Source organism: Pelophylax lessonae, assembly GCF_965119305.1.
Source record: "Pelophylax lessonae genome assembly, chromosome: 1".
Taxonomy (NCBI): Eukaryota; Metazoa; Chordata; class Amphibia; order Anura; family Ranidae; genus Pelophylax; species Pelophylax lessonae.
Window position 1 is genome coordinate 577,280,865 of NC_138768.1, and position 21,452 is coordinate 577,302,316.

General features: G+C 41.1%; 2 protein-coding genes across 3 annotated transcripts in view; one reads left to right on the plus strand and one right to left on the minus strand.

Annotated features, from left to right (window-relative positions):
• The window catches only part of LOC309544331 (C-X-C motif chemokine 10-like), a 3,571-nt gene extending 2,125 nt beyond the window's left edge, over positions 1 to 1,446 (minus strand). The window contains exons 1-2 of the mRNA XM_082243236.1: positions 1,327 to 1,446; positions 1,065 to 1,188 (exon numbers count right to left, since the gene is read on the minus strand). Of these exons, the coding sequence (XP_082099362.1) occupies positions 1,065 to 1,188; positions 1,327 to 1,384 (182 nt within the window). The 5' untranslated portion in view covers positions 1,385 to 1,446. The remainder of the gene's footprint in view (positions 1 to 1,064; positions 1,189 to 1,326) is intronic.
• The window catches only part of RUFY3 (RUN and FYVE domain containing 3), a 388,583-nt gene that overhangs the window by 154,375 nt on the left and 212,756 nt on the right, over positions 1 to 21,452 (plus strand). The window lies entirely within an intron of this gene.

Genomic DNA, 21,452 nt, shown 5'->3' on the forward strand with positions numbered 1-21,452 from the left:
GGTGTTGTGTTCAAAAGCCATTTACGCCTCCAGCTGTTAGACTGCTATCTAGACCTTTGAAGACCTGTTCAGCAAACAAGCCTTGGAAGTGATGTGAATGACCATCCGCATATAAAAGAATGTCACCAAAGACTCAAATGGGACTTTAAAAGAATTTAGTTAGCTAGGTGCCACCCACTTCAGAATGTATAAATTGTAATGCAAGTCCTTAGGAAGACAGTGCAAATGTTTTCAAACCAACAGAATGTAATGTGACTGAATTGCTCTCCAAACATGTCTGTCTACCTACATGTTTGTAAAAATAAATATAATTTTCAATCTGGCTTTAACAGTCAAAATGTTACTGAAACCCATGAGTTTTGAGGCTTTCCCTACATGGACCAAGTAAGAAGTCATGGACAGCACTGGAGAGTGTAGAGAGTACGTGAACACTGGCATTTCCTGTGAGCTCAGCCTGTCATTTACCTGCCATCCCCTAGGGGGCATGTCATCACGCAGGCTGGGATCAAAGCACATGCATTAGTCCTGGAAAAATACCTATCCCCACTGCTGCTAGTAGAAGCTAGAAAAAACATCATAGGACCATCACAAAGACTTTAAGATAAATGTATGTATAGGGGTTTAAAATCCTGGAGTTTCACAGTAAACCACCCCAAACATAAAAAAAATACGCTCAGATAAATACATTAAATGGTAAAGGGATGGTATAAACCTCACATGGCAGTAGGAAATACATAATAAATATACAGTTAGTGATAGATTAACGTAACTGCATCAGATAGTAGCTAGTAAAAGTAAATTCTAAGGCTGGCCATACATGTTCAATCCTTTTGTTCAATTTGCCTTTAAAATTTACCTTAAACTATGTAGTGCAAGAGCCTGCCTAATTGGATACAATTGAAAGTTCTTTTTTTTACCTCATATTATATGTTTTTTGGTAAATCTAAAGGAAAATTATACCAGATCATTGAACATGTTAAGCTAGCCAACTCTGATTTCGACTTAATCAGTGTTATTTGTGGAAGTGAGCAAGCATATGCTGAAGCATATTGTGGTGTACTTACATATATTCTTCACTTGCACATTTGGGACTTGGTGGGAAAATCTCTAACTTCACTGTCCTCTTTACATCAAGCTTCTTTGAAAAGTTCTTACATAAGCATCGCTCTGCTTGTTGTCTTTGTTGTCCTGACGGGAGACAGAAATTAGACAACTGAAATCCATCACAATATTAAATGTGATAAAAGGTAAAATAGTGTTATCAGAACTAACACAAATGCCGATGAGTTGGTGCTAATGGTTTGCCTGTAAAATCATGGACCTTACCTTGTACAAGGATGGCAGAGAGTAGAACACAAACGATGACAGCACACTTGAAGTCCATGATAACAGCAGGATCAGTGCTCTTTGCAGCTAAAACAAGTAAAGGCAGCTAAGTGAAAGAACACAGATATATTTATACTGGCAGTTACTGTATGACCTATGGGCTGACGGGGAAGTCCTGGATTCCAACACTTCTTTTAAACCTTATGCTTGAGAGGAAACCTCTATGAAAGTGAAACTAAACAGTCTACCACAATACATCCTTAGGGATTTTACAAAAGATGCTTGTTAACTATTGTTCTCGTTCTATTATGCTTGTACACCTACATGGAATTTAAAAAACAATTAACCAAACCTGCAATTTAAAAAGAAATTAGAGACATAGGTAATGAAACAATAGAAGATATGCATTTTAAAGCTGAACTAAAGCCATCTAGAAATTGTAAAGTGATACAGCTGGCTTAGTGGCTTTCATATTGTCATCCCCAATGTCAGTTTAAGAAATAATAAGCACTACATTCTCTGTAAGTTTATTCAGATATGGGGTCATGGCAGTGGCTGAACTGCTCTACACCACAGGAGCTACGGCACACAGTGGTAACAGATATTGCCCTGATGCCCTGCATGGGTTACCAATAGGGGAACCTGAAAAAGCCTTGGAAATCGCTGGTAATAAATACAATTCACAACATAGTTGGGTATCACAAATATGAATATAACTTTATTGGCTTGGCTATAGATCATCTTTAGAGTTTGCCTATCCAGCTACCCCCTGATAAATAAATATGAAAGTCCCCAACGATATAGGGTATGTTTTAAAGCGTAACTCCACTTTTGTTGAGAAAAAAACATTCCCCTCTGTGTGATCTATGTACATTACAAGGATTTTAACAAACTTTGTTGCAGATTCGGACCTTTTGTTATTCTGAAGAAATCCATGTTTGTTCCTCTGTGCCTCTGTGCTGAGTGGGTCTAATGGGAGTGGTTTCATAATTATCAATCAGCTGTGCAGCTGTAGGGCTCTAATGAGGAAATCTGCTGGGCCTGCATCCCTTCAGATGTGTTCCTATTGGGAGTATCTCACCAAAAATGAAATTTTTGTTGCAGGGGATGCCAGAAATCTGACTTGTATCTTAGGCAGACTTCTGGGAAAATTGGTGAGCCAATCACACAAGCAGGAAATGATGTTTCTGGGGTGTGGTCAGTATACATTCTGTGTACAGAACGCCTCCAAGTAGCCATATTGCATTGCATTTTCAGAAAATTACAGCGGCTGCAGATTGAAAAGTAAAGGTGATTTTTAATAACATTCAATTACAATGATTTGTGTCGCAATTGTATACGCTATATTGTTTTTTTTTTTTTTATTTGCTATTTTTGTTTTTGTTAAACAAACAATCAATAATTGATGAAACAATTAAAGCACATTCATAAGTGATAAATCAAACTTGTGACTTCCACTAAGGAGATAAGAGCAATCATAAAGTCCAAAGAAAGCAGGACCACAAACTGAAATCAAGATGACAGCCCCACATGCTGTGTTGAGAAATGGAAATCACAGGATAGCCAGAGTCTCACCAACAAAGCTCATGCTGCACTTACCGGAACATATGTGACCCCCTTACTAAGAGCGGTCTGTCTGCCCTTTGTTTAAATTTACAGCATCAAAGCGAGCCTCACAGATCATGGAACTCTCCTGCACACCTCCAGGTTGATTAACAGTTTTTGATCCTTCTTTTTTTGGACTTTATAATTGCTCTTATTTCCTTAGCTGGAGTCACTAATTTATTTAATTTATGACTTATGAATGTGGTTTAACTGTTTGTATATTGATTCTATATGATGTTGGTTAACTTATGTCTATCTTTTCTCTCAGTTGTGCATGTTCGTGCATTGCTTGCCTGCATTTTTTGTGCCCCCCAGCTCATGGGAGGGATGCATCCTTGGCCGAGTCCAGCATTCTATATTAGCATGTTTTGCAAGATTTGAGGTTTATTGTAAGTTGATTGGAGTTGATCTTTTCCTCCCCCTAAACCAGTATACTGCATTGGTACTTTTCTGATATACATATTTTTTTCAGATACGTATCATACACCTGCTCCTGATGAAGTGAAATACAGTCCACAGAAACGCGTCGGGCCTACTTTCATGCAGTTCTATGATTTATATGTACCTATAGCCATACTCTATAATTACTGTGTGCAACAATGGTTGCATTTATCTTTGATTTTGGGTAATGTATAATAGCTCACATCTTTCAATTTACTACAAATTACACTACATTTTTATTTTATTTTTTATTTTTATTTTTTTTTGTGTGAAAAAATATACAGAGTATATTCCGCGCGCCGATGGGAAAGGGTGTGTAATTGTGTGCAAATAACCTATGTGCCTGAGAATAAATAGGAAAATAAATAAATAAGTGAAGAAGCAGCTGCTGTAGAATAAAAGGTATACTGAAGGGTGAATGGTCTTGTAGAAAGACCAAATACAGCGCTTGCTACTAAATAACTAATGGATAACAATATCCATGCCAATCTCAGTGATAATCAAACAAATATGTCATAAAAATGAAATCAATAGATAAATATACGTATAAATCATCAAAAATTCCCAATAAATAGTTAAATAGGTGCCATAAAGTGCATAAGTGACTTGGTATATGACATATAAAATTATAGATAAAATACAATCAACAGTATTAAAATTAATTTTTGAACAGTCCAGAGTAAACAGTGACTTTGTGCTCAAAAAAAGTAATTGTCCTTAGTGAAAGTGAATCTTCAAAATACAAAGGTGCATGTGCTCAGGCTTGATTGGCCATATCAGCGATTTCTTGTCCTGAGTGAATGAATAAATTGGATCACTTACCGAATCTAGTGGGTCCTATATGCCATATGGCACTAGAACCATACGAGCTTAATAGCCCCCTGGGCTAGATGGGTTCCCCTTTTTAGTGGTCCTATGGGCTGGTAACGGCTCCTTGAGGCTCCGCGGCAAACAACCAGGTATGGTAAGGGAGGAAAAAAGAATGCTCCAAATAGTGTAATAATATTAGAGTTCAAAAAGTTTATTACCCATATTCGGGTTCAAAATAATGTAAAACAGCAGTAGAATGTCACTGGTGGTCAGCGGTGCGGGCTGGACGTCCTCCTCGCGGAATGGCGAGCTGGCTCCCGGCTTGCGTTCCACCTGCGTGACGTAATGACGCTATGCGGTCCAAGCTGACGTGTTTAGTCACTTCCGATGACGTCCTCAGAGCTTTTTATTTTTTTGATTATATGTCATATGTATTGCCATTGCAACAATAAACATGCTATTATGTTTTTACTTTATCGGCCGTATCACATGCCTCACTTAAAGTCTCAAATTTTCTTTGTTTTGATGTTGGGTATCATGGCATAGTGCATAGCAGCAATTTGCATATTTCACATTTTGCACCTTTAGCGCAGGTTTACTTTATTTATGGCTTTTTGTAATCAAAATAATGCAGGCCTCAAAACATTTGCTTATTTTATAATGCTTAATACAGTGCAGCGCTACTGACCATAATCATATCTACATCCAGTGTTATATCAAAATATTCATATGTCCACCATACAAAATATACAGTGAAACTGAGAATAAACGAAAAAATAAAATAAAGTATTTCAATATATGTGATCCACAACAGTGCTCTTCAATCGTATTCACAAATCAAAGTGCTTTACCACCACTGTATATTTTGTATGGTGGACATATGAATTTTTTGAAATAACACTGGGTAGTGTGGTGAAATCGCCAATTAGTGTACAGAGGCAACTGAGAAAATAATTTTTCACAGATTGATTTGGTTATTACCACTTGTATACATGTAGCACTGCCCCCTAGGGGGTTGCTTATAGTTGCACATTCTTCTGTCCCACCTTGATCCTGTGAACTTTCCAGCCCTCCTGACACTCTAGGTTCAGGCTTCAGGTTCAGGCATGTTGTGTATACCTTTAAATAATACACTGACACAATGCAGCTTGCTTTAACTCTCTCAAATGTATAATACTTTTATCCTAATGAGAGATAAAGTAATATAGATACCAGTAGCATGTCCCCCTTAAGAGCACTAAAATAGCAGTGTTCAGAATGCAAGGCCTTGCAATTACCTTCACTGGCAGTTGGAGCTCAAAGAAGTAAAGAATTCCTAGGTATTGTACAGTGATAAGCAATACATGCAGGGCAGCTTGTTCTCACTAGTTGCAATCCAAGTATAAGGTTTCTGTATACAGTGTTCAGAGTGATGTATTAATGGCTGGTAACTGGATTTTGGGCAGTGCCCTCTCACCAATCTTGAGGACCTATAATGACTTCTTGAAGGATGGTCAAAGTCTCTCTGTACTGCAAGCAGGCTGAGATCGCTATAGTTTGCTGATTCAGTGAGTCAACCGACTCCGATGGATCAGCGATCCTGCTTGGGTACCCCTGTTGTAGCGAGTGACTTCTGTCCAGCCTGGGCTGGAGCTGCAGAAAGCTGTGTGTCGCGTGGTAGGCCGCGATCCTCTTACACAGCAGCGAACTGCTGCAATGTAAAGTAGTGAGTGTACAGCTTGTATAACAGTGTATATTTGCTGTCCCCTCAAAATAACTCACACACAACCATTAATGTTTTAACCGCTGGCAACAAAAGTGAGTACACCCCTAGTTGAAAATGTCCAAATTGGGCCCAAAGTGTAAATATTTTGTGTGGCCACCATTACTTTTCAGCACTGCCTTAACCCCCTTGGGTATGGAGTTCACCAGGTTGCCACTGGAGTTCTCTTTCACTCCTCCATGATGACATCACGGAGCTGGTGAATGTTAGAGATCTTGCGCTTCTTCACCTTCCGTTTGAGGATGCCCCACAGATGCCCAATAGGGTTTAGGTCTGGAGACATGCTTGGCCTTTCCATCACCTTTACCCTCAGCTACTTTAGCAAAGCAGTGGTCATCCTGGAGGTGTGTTTGGAATACTGCCTTGCTGCCCAGTCTCTGAAAGCAGGGAATCATGCTCTGCTTCAGTATGTCACAGTACATGTTGGCATTCATGGTTCCCTCAATGAACTTTAGCTCCCCAGTGCGGGCAGCACTCATGCAGCCCCAGGCCATGACACTCCACCACCATGCTTGACTGTAGGCAAGACACACTTGTCTTTGTACTCCTCACCTGGTTGCCGCCCCACACGCTTGACACCATCTGAACCGAATACATTTATTTTGGACTCATCAGACCACAGGACATGGTTCCAGTAATCCATGTCCTTAGTCTGCTTGTCTTCAGCAAACTGTTTGCAGGCTTTCTTATGCATCATCTTTAGAAGAGGCTTTCTTCTGGGATGACAGCCGTGCAGACCAATTTGATGCAGTTTGCGGCGTATGGTCTGAGCACTGACAGGCTGACAACCCCCACCCCTTCAACTTCTACAGCAATGCTGGCAGCACCCATACGTCTATTTCCCAAAGGCAACCTCTGGATATGATGCTGAGCACGTGCACTCAACTTCTTTGGTCGACCATGGCGAGGCCTGTTCTGAGTTGAACCTGTCCTGGTAAACCGCTGTATGGTCTTGGCCACCGTGCTACAGCTCAGTTTCAGGGTCTTGGCAAACTTGTTATAGTCTAGACCATCTTTATGTAGAGCAATAATCTTTTTTTTCAGAGAGTGCTTTACCATGAGGTGCCATGTTCAACTTCCAGTGACCAGCATAAGAGAGTGAGAGTGATAACACCAAATTTAACACATCTGCTCCCCATTCACACCTAAGACCGTGTAACTAGGGCTGGGCGATTTTGCCTAAAAAAAAATCTTCGATTTTTAAAGAAAAAATTCGAGTTTCGATTCGATTTTTTTTTCAATGCACTTAAAGAATGACTGCAGACATCAGATATAGTGTCAAAAGTGCAACTTTATTGCTATGATTGTCCTCAAGAGTTAAAATGCGTAGAATAGAATAAATTAAAATTAAATAGATTAAAAACAAAACAATAGAATAAAATAGAAAGAAAATAACGATCTTCCGAATGTTTTATTAGCAGAAAGTAAAAAAATATATATATATTTTTTTCAAAATTGTTGGTCTTCTTTCTTGTTTACAGCGCAAAAAATAATGGCGCACGACTGTGCAATTGCAAGTTAAAGTAATGCAGAGCTGTATTTAAAAATGACCTGGTCATGAAGGGGAGGAGGGGGGGGGTAAATCTTCTGGATGTGAAGTGGGTAATAATATTTGTGGTGCAGTGCCATACATGAAGCAGGACTGATGATAGAATCCAGCAGCCTGGAGTGTCAGGTCACATGGAGCAGGGATAACCCGGCATGCCTTAGGGGCAGCAATGGGCTCCTGACCCCACATGCTTCACAGTGAGCTCAGGCCACAATGGGCCAGCCTCCTCCAATCTACCCCTCTCCAGCGCTTGCTCTCATTACCATACCCCCCGCCGGTTGGCATAAAGTCATCCGAGCCATTGTAAACATAGACCCGTCTACAGAGGTCTCCGGCAGACTACAACTCCCAGAAGCCCCGACGGCCAACCTCTACAAAATGCCAAACCCAGCCTCATGCATATGCAAATGCACAGAGCGTTCACCAGCCAATGGCGCAGCGGGCTGTCACGTGGCGCGTGGGCAACCCCCGCTCATGAATATGCAAAGACGTTGGGCCAATGGCGGCGCAGCGCGGTCACATGGTGCGCTCGGTGAGGTGAGGGAAGAGAAGTTATCTATCAGTGAACACGGTAAAGAGACTCAGAGCTCAAGTGAGCAGTTGAAGGGGCGGCTAGTGTGTGTGTACTGTCTATGGTTACGCGGGGCGGGGGCTGGCTCATATCGCGCTATAGAAAAAACTATAGTGGCAAAAAACTCGAGTTTGAAAAAAAAAAAAAAAAAAAACGTTTTACACTAAAAAATCGATTTATCGATTTAATCGATTTTCTGCCCAGCCCTACGTGTAACACTCACGAGTCACATGACACCGGGGAGGAAAAATGGCTAATTGAACCCAATTTGGACATTTTCACTTAGGGGTGTACTCACTTTTGTTGCCAGCGGTTAAGACATAAATGGCTGTGTTTTGATATTTTTTTAGGGGACAGCAAATTTACACTGTTATACAAGCTGTACACTCACTACTTTACATTGTAGCAAAGTGTCATTTCTTCAATGAAAAGATATACCGTATTTTCCGGCGTATAAGACGACTTTTTAACCCCTGGAAATCTTCTCTAAAGTCAGGGGTCGTCTTATACGCCGGATATCGTCTTATACGCCGAATCAGAATATGTGGTGGAGGGGGCGCTCAAAAACATCCGTGGTATGCCTGGGGTATGGAGAGAGCGGCAATGTGACCAGATGCATTGGGAAAAACATGCCTTTCAGCCGTCTGACCCGCCCGCCCGCCCGCCAGCCAGCCCGCTCGCTCACCCGCCCGCTCTGGTATCCTACCTTCTTATCGGCGTCCATCCCTGCGTCTCGCTCCTGAGGCCTGAAGCGGTGTAGGTGCGCATGCGCGATGAGATCCGGCGGCGGGGAAACCAACTCTGACAGGGAGTCCTGTGTCATAGACTACGGTACAAGCAGGGCAGGGGCCAGACAGGTGAAAGAGGCGGGTTTATCTGGTCACATCTATGATTACCAGATAAAGGGGTGTAAATTAAGTGGAAGAAAATAAATAAAATGATGTTTCCCAACTGTATATACGGTACAATATGGGCACTGGAAGAGGGGTAGTCTTATACGGCGAGTATATATCAAAATCTATATTTTAACTGGAAAAGTTGTGGGTCGTCTTATACGCCCAGTCGTCTTATACGCCGGCAAATACGGTAATTAAATATTTACAAAAATGTGAGGGGTGTACTCACTTTTTTGAGATACTGTACATCCTGCATGTGAATGGGCAGACACCTCAAGCAGGGCAACATGCCATATATTTTGTGTTGCTACAGTTAAAAAAAAAAATCTTACAAAAAGTTAAAAAATGTACTTTGTTTTTAATTTTTTCACATTTTTTCACAGTACTGCTCTTTAGCATGAGAGTTTTTCATGTGATTAAAGCTGGTCATTTTATTCAAATTTAGAAAAGATCTTTCGATTGATATGAAAACCTTCCATCTAGTATTGACATATTGTCCTTCGTTTACAGCATAGAAGGATCAGTTTTTGTCGATCCATTTCAGAATAGGTGGAAGTGATGTCCCAATTTTGTGACCTTCATAAACACTCCAAACTTCCCCACTGTATATTTAACAAATGGCGCTCAAGATACTGATCAATATTCTGTCCTTATGTGCATGATACATTTTTCAATGGAGAAGTGGCAGCCACTATTTTTTTTTCTCTGTTTCTCTTTTTCGTTGCAGCAGGTGTTTGTGTTTCGCAGCTATGGATTCAAGAAAGAAGAAGAACCTAGCAATTGTAAAGCTAAAGCCCCGTACACACGTACCGATCGTCGGCCGACGGAACGTCCTACAAATGTTCGCGGCTGGTGTGTTTGTTGTTTGTCTGTTGAAAAGTGCTCCAAACTTGCCCAGGACATTTGTCTTCCGACAGAAAATGACGTCAGTACGTTCCACGCACGTTCGCCGCTACAAAAGAGGAAGTGAGTGTTTGGCCGTGACCCTTCTGGGCATCTCGCGCTGATTTCGGTAGCATTTGTTTGGTTGACGACATTTCGCTATTTTCCGAGACATCGTTCGAGAATTTATTATGGCGACCGTGAATTCGTCCGTTGCTGTCGTTAGTGTTGGAGTTTTGGCTCTGAGACGACGTACGAGCAATAGGAAGAAGAAGCGGACCTCCTGGACGAAAAATTGGTTGCTTAACCGTGATCAATTTTCTCATATGTCCTTGCTGAGGGAGCTCCAGGAAAATAATCCTGATGACTTCAGGAATTATTTGAGGATGACGGATCCCATCTTTTACCGTCTTCTTGCCCTGGTGTCCCCCTATATTCTGAAGCAGGATACTTGTATGCGGCTTGCAATTACTCCTGAGCAAAGGTTAATTGCGACGTTGAGGTATCTTGCAACAGGGAGAAGCCTGCAGGATCTGAAGTTCACCACAGGCATCTCCCCCCAAGCACTTGGAGTCATCATCCCTGAGACCTGCTCTGCCATCATCAAGGTCTTGCAGAAGGACTATATCAAGGTATGTTTTATTTTTTACATTACATGTATTACTAGTTTCACCTGAATTATGATGTTTTTGGATGTACAGCAATTGACACAGGCCATTATTTGTAAACTACCCTCTGTCCGCATGCACATAGTAGTAAAGATGTAGATTATCTTTAACCATTTGTAAAATTACCCACTAACCACCCCACCATTCTCTCCTATGTGTCCCTAAACGCATTGCCTGTTAACAGTATTTTGAATTTGGGTCATTTTATTGCTTTCCCTCAAACAATTATTCCTTGGCCAATGTTTTAGTACCTAGTTAATGATTTATCTAAAATACATCAGTCCATCCATTCCCACCTATGATTCTGTATGTTTATGTAATGATGTTAAAACCTTCACTGACCACAAGCCCTAATTGATGTATAAATGCCCAGTTTTACTTACCCATCCCCCCACCCACATGCTAAATCTCAAAGTCAGCATATACCAAAGCTCAAGTTCAGAGGTCTTCAAACTATGGCCCACCAGTTGTTCACGAACTTCAATTTCCATCATGCCTAGTCATGTCTGTGAATGTGAGAGAATTACAAGGCCTCATGGGATGTGTAGTTCTGCAACAGCTGGAGGGCCGTAGTTTGTAAATCTCAGCTCTAGCTGGTGAGTATAATGGGCCATACACACTAGAAGATTGTCAGAACAATTTATCCTTCCGATTTACCAAAACCAAATAATATGAGGTCCAACAAACACTTTCAAATCCTATGCAATCTGGTAGGCCCTTGCACTACATAGAAAAGTTAAATCTGCACGAAAAAGTCTTCAGAGAATCTTCTAGTGTGTATGGCCCTTTACAATATAAGAACAATAGGAGGTTGAAAATAAATGTATGTAGATGTTACATCCCCATATCCAAACCTTTGCCTTCCTGTTGTATATTTTTTTAGCAAGTTGCATAAGCATTTAACAGACAACTGTGTGTGTAATTAATAATGTGATGTGCTCAAGCACTAATTTTTTTTTTTTTTTTTTTATTTTTTCCCCACAGTTTCCTTCAAACGCAGAGCAATGGCTGGAGATTTCTGATCAATTTCTGGAGAAGTGGAATTTTCCCAATTGTGGGGGTGCTATTGATGGGAAGCACGTCCGCATTGTCCCCCCTCCGAATTCCGGCACATTTTATTATAATTATAAAGGTTTTTTTAGTATAGTCATGCTAGCCATAGTTAATGCAAACTATGAGTTTATTTTTTTGGATATTGGCAAAAATGGCCGCAATTCGGATGGGGGAGTTATTGATCAGACGGAGTTCGCTCGTCGTCTAAAGAACGGCACTCTGAACCTGCCATCCAGGGAGCAAACTGTTGAGGGTATGAGCTTTGTGTTTATCGCAGATGAGGCTTTTGCGCTTGGGGAGCATCTCATGAAGCCCTACCCTCAGAGGAACCTCACCCCAGACCAAAGGATTTACAACTACCGGTTGTCCAGAGCTCGCAGAGTTGTGGAGAATGCCTTCGGGATAATGGCCAACCGGTTCCGGATATTCCTGACGTCCATAAACCTGGCACTGTACAAAGTGGATAATGTGGTCTTGTGTTGCTGCATTTTGCACAACTTCCTACGCAGGAATGCACAAAATTATGTCTTGCAGCAACTGGATACTGACCCTGCTATGCCAGGTACAAGTGGAGAGGCCCAACCTTCTAACCAAGTGGAGTCCATGACGTCAATGGAAGTTGGACGGTCAGCATTGGCATCACACAGGGCCCGTCAGATCCGCCAGGAATATCTGGACTATTTCGTGGGGAGAGGAGCTGTGTCCTGGCAGCAATCACTGTCACAAACACATTAATCTTGTTAAAGATTGGACACACAAGATAAATGTCAGAGATATATTATTTTTCAACACATTAAACAAAAATTGCAATGATTCTGTATTGTGGATTATAATCATTTGGGCACATATGCCAAACACAATTATTTGGGTTAATCATGTGTTATATATGTGTGACTTTGGAAGGGTTAATACATTCATCAGTGTGTTTCTTGACTGTAGTCTCTCACCAGCTGATCCAAAGTGATGATGGCCATGTGTTATTTTTTAGCCAGTGGTGTAAATACAAGGGCCTTCTGCACCCCACAAAATGTACACAAACCCTGTCACATTGAGAACTAGGTCACACCCAAGGTTCATCTAATGTCACCTTATATTGGTGTTCATTGTCCAGAAGTTGCCCATACTATATATTTCAGATAATACATTAGGGTATTAACAAAGTACCTACACCTGTTATGTTGTGTTCATTTATGACATCCTTCTCACTGCCCACCAATGTTAGGATATGTCAGTGTTATGTGAAACTTGATCATTGTTCATCTCAAAGTGTTATATATATACAGGTAATGGAAAGTGAACTAGAGCAACGAACAAGCAATACACTATAGATTACACTGATCTCCCTACACTGATTGCTACTGGCAATATCAATGCCATATTGAATCCTAGGACTGCTAGTACCTTGAGTGTTGAGTCACACTTATGCGATGCGGGAAGTCTGCGACTTTGCAGCCTTCCAGCATTGCATAAGGGTGACCCGCCACTTACTTTTTCCACAGGATTGTATTCCACAAGTGTTAAGCACTGTGCGATCCAATCCAGATACATCAGAAATAAAGGGTCATGTGCGACTTGTATGCGTGTTCAGTGCGAATGTAGCCATACAAAGTGTATGTCTCAATTCACACTGCACATCTGATGGCATGTAATATCGTAGCGCACTGCTCCTTTATTACATGCGATCAGATGTTCATGCGAAAATCAGCTATACAGTTTGTATGGCTCAATTCGCACTGCACTCGCACAAAAGTCGCACATGATGCATTTATTCAGCCGCATCAGGATAGGATCGCACAGTCGTTCAAACTTGTGTGCTCCGATCCTGTGTGAAATGTCAGATCGCACTGTGATATGCGTTAAAACTGGGGGTATCTTTAACATTTCATTGACACCTCCAGCAACTTGCATATGGCAGTGTCCAAAATGCTTTCATTAACATGTAAGTATGTGAATAGGACAGCCATCATACATTTAGTGCTTCTTTACACAGCTTTAGACCTCGACCCCCCAACGAAAGTCTAATAAAGAATTGAACACACATTGTTGAATGTAAAAATGTTTTAGTATCAAACATTCACAGGGTTAGGGTTAGGGTTAGGGTTAGGGTTAGGGTTAGGGTTAGGGTTAGGGTTAGGGTTAGGGTGTTGGAAAGTGCTTTTCCCAAACTTGGGTACACTCTTTAACATCTGAGTGTCATAAAACTGGCCTAAAATATTATATAAAAATGGGAACATCCCAATACAAACTGTAAAAAATTTTATAATAATTATTTTTAAAATTTGGCAAGCATGTCCACAAAATCACGCATCTTTCCTTGCAATGCCGTTGCAGTCTCTTTTATTTGCTCGAGGTCTGAGCAGCATTGAAGAGCCTCACGGGTCAATTTGGCCAATGTGCAAGTGTGTAATACATGATCTGGAAAATAAAATACAACGGAGTCAATGTGAATCACCTACATGAGGTCATAATATAGAAACATTTGGTGTGCAGGTAATCTTTAAATTCCTCTCGAGTTAATACCTACCCTGTTCTTATGCTCTTTTGCCCTAGGCTCTTCATCTTCCTCCTGACCTCTTCCAATGCTGTTGCTGATGATTCTGCCGGTCTCCTGAGCTTACTATATATTCATTAGGGGTGTGAACGCATGATGACGTCATTGTGAGGGCATGGTTGTAATGTATATATATTAAGATGCAGAGACCAGAGACGGGCAGAATGCACGGCAACAGCATTGGAGGAGGACAGGAGGAAGAAGAAGAGCCTAGGGCAAAAGAGCAGACAACATAAGAGCAGAAGATTGGACAGCAGAAGACTGGAGAGGAGAAGATCCAAAGAGCAGAGTGGAGAAGACCGGATGAAGATCTTTAAGAACATTTCATAAACGTCTCCTGTCGTTATTCACATACACTTCCATTTATGTGGTTAATGTGTAGGGGTACTATGTACCCCATACCCATTCACATAGTGATTGGGGTCTGGGATCTGGGGGCCACCCTTTGTTAAAGGTTGCTTCCAAAGTCCTAGGAACCCCCTGGCCGCATGACCCCCCAAAACCACCAGACAGGGTTGTGGGGATGAGGCTCTTGTCCTCCTCTACATGGGAGTAAGGTGCTTTTGGGTGTGCGGTGCAGAGGCCCCCTGGCCCAAAGCAACAAAACCCCCCCATGTTGAGGGCATGTGTCCTGCTGTGGTCCAGGGGGTGTTTGGTCCGCTTGCTCGTTCTCTTTCCTGGCCTGACAAGCTGCATGCTTGTATAAGGGTCTGGTAGGGGTTTTGGGGGTAACCCACGCTGTCTTTTTGTTGTGGGCATACCCTCAAACTCAATACCACACACAAAAGGCCTGGTTGTGAACTTGGGGGGACACCCACGGTGGGTTCTTCAATTTTTTGGTGTAGTTCCCCCTCAAAAATCTTCACAACGCAAGTGGCCCCGCAAGTCAGAGCATCCTGATCCGACTTACGGTGCGACTTCCATTCAAATAAAGAGGCTCCCATAGGGAACTAGTGTTGTAAATTGGAGGCTAAAAATAACACTGATAAAAATCATTCTGAAAAAACCTACGTGGGCACACAATTGGCTCTTGGACACTTGGTCCTGGTTCCTCCACAGTTTCTGAACTGGCTTCCATGCTGCTTGGCACGTTGCCAGGAGATCGGGCTTCTGACCTGGCTGGGGATGCCACATCCTGGCATGATGCAACATCTGCAATGTAAATTTGTAAGGGAATACAAGAATATAAGGTTAAACAATCATTGCAAATACACATATTTCTATGATCCCACTACACAAAAATCTGTGACTACCAACCTTCTTGTTGCTCTGGTGTCTGGTCACTTGTAGGCTCCACCAGGATTATTTCCGGCATAATGTCTTCATCTACATAATACAAAACATTGGCCATATCATAAAAGTCACAAGAGGTACATTTGTTAGGACATGGTGCCCTGCTTGATAGCTCTTTTAGTAACAAATATGAAGACATGTACATGGTTATCTACGAAAAATATGGTACATTAATGTTTGACAGTGCATAGGAACCAATTACCTTTAGTGGAATCTGTGCCACCTTCTGTGCCCATGTCCTCCTCTTCTTCCTCCACTGCAGATGGAGCTGCCAAACCTCTCCTCCTCCTTTCCCACTGTTTGGCACGGAGTTTACGTTTTTCTCCTATTTAAAGGTTTGAATAATAATCTGTGATTAATAGGAATGTTTGCTGAGAAGATTCGTGCAGGAAAGAACGTTCGTTGCAACACAATACATATATTTTTCACTATGGCTTCCTGACTTTTAATGTCATATACTAAAACATCAACAATAGATCGATCAAATCACGACATGACAACTAAAATGAGTAATCTAACTTTTTACATAGACATTATAATCTAGACATGTTAATACAACATACACAAAATTATAAAAAACATATTGCATGATTAAAAAAATAAAGAAAAAATAAAACTTACTTTTTTTCAAAATCCGATGGATTTGGGAAAGCTGATCCTGCTCACGGTGTTTGAGGTCAGACCATCGTTTCCTAATCTGATCTTTCGATCGCTCGACACCGAATTTTCTGACCAAACAGGCCACCACCTTGTCCATGATGCCATCTTTCCTGGCATTGGGCCGCTCGTAATTTGCCAACTTTCCATCGTAATCCATTTTTTCTAAAATGGAGACCATCTCCACCATTTCTGGCTTTGACATGGGTGTAGCCCTTGATTTTCGGGTGGCCCAATCACTTCGGCCCCCACTAATTGAGCTCCCAGATTGTTGAGACATGGTTCCTAATTAAACAATTATTATTCCACTGCCTCAGGTGTGAGTGTCGCATGTAGGCCTGATCTTCGGCACGTACACACCCCTGCACAAGCCCGCCACTGGAGGAGGAGTTGACGCCTGCGCTGTATTTAAAGGACGCCAGATCGTTCGGCCGACGATTCGCTAGCGGACATATCGAGAGTTGGAGCACGATCGAGCGGCGAATCACGACTTTTCCCCACAAACAAAGGTACGACTCTTTTAATAGAAAGTGTGTGTTTTGGGCCCTATACAGCTTTTATTAGGAATATCTTTATTATGTGCCAAAATACATGCTATTTTAATATGTTTTGTGTTGTTTTGTGTCTTGCAGGCATATACTGTCCTGCAATATGGTGGACAATTTCACCACCCACAACTTTTTAATAAGTTTTATTGATGAGTTCAGGCAACTGCCGTGTTTGTGGCAAGTGAAGTCCGCGGATTATAAAAATCGAAAACTCCGAAAACAGGCCATGGAACATTTGGTGGCCTTCTACAAGCCCGTCTATCCTGGGGCAAATTTTGAGTATATACGCAAAAAAATAAACAGTATTCGTACTGCCTACAGGCGGGAGTTAAAAAAAATAGAGGAGTCCACCCAGTCTGGAGCAGGGGCACGGAATGTACATGTACCACGGCTGTGGTACTATGATAACATGCGGTTCCTGGCAGACACCTTGGAATCCAGGCCGTCAATTTCTACACTGCCTTCTACATCGGCAGAGGGCTCAGTGTCGGTAGATCCAAGCCAGGATGAGGATTTCCTGGAGGAGAGTTTTACTCAGGTATGGCATTTCACAATATATTGTCTGCTAAAATGTAATCATGTAACAAAATTATAAGCTAAACCATAATTGACCCTTTAGGTAAACGGGCATAGCAAGGGGTTGGCATGACAGGCAACCGCCAGGGGCGCAGGCCAAGGGGGGTGGGTCACAAAAACATTGGCATTGTTTTATTGTTTATTTTAACAATCCACTCAGCCTGCACACCCCAGAACCCCCAGTTTGCAGGCGGATTCATGCAGGTGTAAAACATTGAGAGCTGCTTCATGCAGGTGTAAAACATTGAGAGCTGCTTCATGCAGGTGTAAAACATTGAGAGCAGCTGAGCCAAAAGACCAGGAGACTGAGACTGCCTCTCACTGCATCCCCAGCACCCCTCCGGTCTTACAAACACTGCTGCATCCCCAGCACACCTCTGATCCTTAGAAACACTGCTGTAGCCTCAGCATTCCTCTGGCTCAACCTTTTTTAATACAAAACTAACAGCTCCTGCAAATGATACATCCATCCTTGCTTCCATGTCTCTGGTCTCTCACTCTGGGTCAGCAAGGCAGGTGGCTTCCTTATTCATGTTTCCCTGCACTGCTTCACCCTCAATGCCCTACATCAAGCCCTCTGCAAGTTCAGGCCCCTCTCTCTCTGCAACCCCCTCCTCTCTCTCTCACACCCCCTCTTTCTCTCCCTCTCTCTATCTCTCAACCCTCTCTTTCTTTTTCACACCTGAGACAATGATTGCCCACTAGAGAGCTCTACACTGGGCAAACAAGGGGCAAATTAGAAACTTTTAATGCCCTTTAATTTTTTTTTGGGGGGGTGGGTTACAGTTTTCCATTGATCTTGGGGGGGGGGGGGGGTTGTTGCCAAATACAGCTCCTCAACAAGGGCACTGGAGACCCTAGATATGCCACTGTATGTAAAGTCTGCTATTTGTTCACAATAATATAACAAACATGACTTTTTATATACACTATAACATTCTAATCAATTGTTCATTTCATCAACAGGGAAGTGTCACTGAGGAGGAGCCAGGTTGCAGCCAGGAGCCTGGGGAGCCTGTGGAGCCTGAGGAGCCTGCGGAACTCTTTCCACCACCACCTCCTCCTGCCAAACGGAGGCAAAAGAGGAAACACATAGACGACATCACAGATGAATTCATACAGGAGGCCACCATAGCCCTCCGTAGGAAACCGGAGGCAAATGAGTCCTTCGGGAATATGACTGCCAAAATCCTGGATAAGGTGGACCTCAGGCAGTGTCAGTATGCCAGAAAAATTATTCTGGATGTGCTGCAAAACGCTGAAAACGGCATACTTAATGAGCACAGCCATGCATGCCAGGAGCACCCGTGCCCTCCACCTCCACCTCCACCTCCACCTCCACAACACCCACCACCTCGCCAAATGCCACATGGCCAGTGGCAATATGGCCAGCAGGATCCAAACCTGCCCTCATGGCAACCTGATTATAGCTATCACCAACTTTAATTTTTGTAACCCCCTATTATTTACTTTACCCCTGTTTGCCAGTTTCTAGTTTAATTTTGTCCAAATGGACCTTTTTTATGTTTAGTTTATTATACGGAAAGTATTGATGTTTGCTTTTTTTTTTTTTTGCTGAGATCCAAAAAATAAAGAAAATTGAAAATAAAAAATGGCCTATCTGAATTTGTTAACATGTTTAATATTGTGCATAACCTGAAAAATATGTTTTAGACATTAATTCATAAAAGAATAAAGGGTCATATCAATAGTTAGATCTTTGGTGTGAAAATACAAAAATAATGGTGAAGAGTTCAAATTATTTAATTCTAAAATTTGATAGAACAGATAGAATAGACAAACATTATCTTCATCATAACAGAACACATGCCTTTTTATTAGAAAAGTATGGCATTATGAGCAGCATCTTCCTTCTTCTCACATTTATCAAGATGAGCATGTGCTCCGCATTTCACCTATTTCTTGGACTTCCGCGAGCCGAAAGTTCTTTCTGAATAAAATGTTGAGTTTACTAGAGAAAATTCTTCCGGGAACTCATTTGGTTTGATCATGCGTGTTGGGATTTGTAGCTGTGTGTCGGCAGAATTGCGTACTGACAGGCGAACAATCGTCCGTTCTGGTGTCGGCATACAAATATTTTCATGTTTGCAAGAAAGACTTTTGTCCGCGGATTGTGCGCAGACATCTGTCGGAGGCACCATACTAACACGCGTACAATCGGCAGATCCTTCGTCCACCGACGTTTGTATGCCGACGATCGGTACGTGTGTACGGGGCTTTAGAGTAATGGCTTTAGAAAAGGAGTAAAAAAGAAGGACAAGAAAATCAAGAGTTTGGTTCAAGGACTGGCTTTTGAAGAGAGATCAATTTTCACACATGTGCCTGTTAACCAACTTATCCTGAGGGTTTTTTGTAACTATTTAGGAATGTCTGAGGAATCTTTTGAGCTACTGCTGCAACTACTTGGGCCCCTAATAAAAATATGTCTGATTCCTTGATGCACAAAGTCATAAATCCTGATCTTTTGCATCTCTGAGATTTTTGAGTGACTGGAAGAAGTTTTAAAGATATATCAGCTCAATCGCTTGGACTGATTATTGCAGAAGCTTGTTTTACTATAACCAAGGTGTCAAAAGAGGAGTATTTTAAGGTAATTAATTGGAAAATAAAATTACAATTTTATTTGCAAACTTGAACAGAAAATTGTAAAATAGAATAGAAAGGTTTTTTTTGTTGTTTTTTTGTGGTTTTCCTGTTTTTGATAGACCCTACTGGTTGTGATATGCTGTGTGTGTGTATTCATCTATGTATATGTTTTTTTTTTTTTTTTGTGTATATACATATATACTTTTTTCTATTCTTAGTTAACAGATATTTGAGAAATTAATGTGGACAAACAAATAGTCCAGAGGAAGCGGGTCATGTCGACAGCAGTTTTGTTCTGATTTCCATTATTAACACAATATTATGTGTGTTCGATCTTCCTATTGGGGCGGTATTTGGCCCTTTGGTGTAATGCATACTTGTATATTGTTTTGATCTTTATAATAATAAACATTATTATGTATATATTATTTTAATATACTTTGTAGTTTGCATTTATTTGGGAGTTATCATTAAAAGGCCCATTTCTTGACCAAACCTCTTTCCTGCCCCTCTCTCCTGGTGGTGAGATTGGGGTTAATATTGGGGTTTCTATATTTTTCTACAGTTTTTTAAGGTAGGTTTTTGAAAAAAAAAAAACTTGAACAGAAAATTGTAAAATAGAACAGAAACGGGTTGTACAGAAAACATTTGACATTTTAAATCATTTTTTAACAAAACTTTAAAAAAAAAAAAAAAAACTTTAAAAAAATGTATAAGAGCAAGAAAATAACATAACATTACAGTTTAGAAATAATGTTATATATATATATATATATATATATATATATATATATATATAACATTTATTTATTTATTTAATAGCAAATAAAGTCAAGGACTCAGTTGGTGCTCATGACAAGTCATATTCTGTTGCCATGTGGGTTCTGGCTTTGATTGGGTGGGCATATTCATGTGCCAGTTTCAGGCTGTGACAACCCTGCACTATAGGTGGCAAATGTAGCTTGTCCTCTTTGTCCTATACTGGTTAGTTGATACATTAAATGTCCAATAATGTGTCATTGCTGAGTAGATATCATGTACAGTCTTACAATAACAAGGCTGCTAAATATTTCAATCATCGTGTTCTTTTATAAGTGCAGCAGATGCTTCCTGAAGAACATGTCTGGTGTCATACATACTCATCCATTTTTTCCCTCGATGTGGTGACCTAATCTGTGCCATTTGTGGCTCATGGCTGTTAGTTTTCTGGGGGAAAAAAAGACTAAGACATTTAGATCAATAGGGAAAAAGGTATGATGTCATAAACTTTAATACTATTTTTTTTTTACTGCAGTTCCCAACTAGCTCTGAAGAATGGCAAGAGATAGCAAAATAATTTATGGACATGTGGAATGTTCCTGCTTGTGCTGGAGCTATCTGCGTAGAGCATACCAGGACACCAGAATCAGGAAACCAGCACATTCAGGATTGTTTTACTATAATTATAAAGGGTAATTCAGCATAGTACTGTTGGCAATTGTTAATGTCAAATATGAGTTTATATATCTGGACATTGGTCAAAATGAGTGAAATTCACATCTTGAAAAGTAGTGAATTCCAAAGACGCCTTAGAAGTGGTAAATTAAATCTTCCGCCTGCAGAAGAGAATGTAGACAAATTGAATTTTGTATTTGTAAGAGACGATGCATTTCCTCCT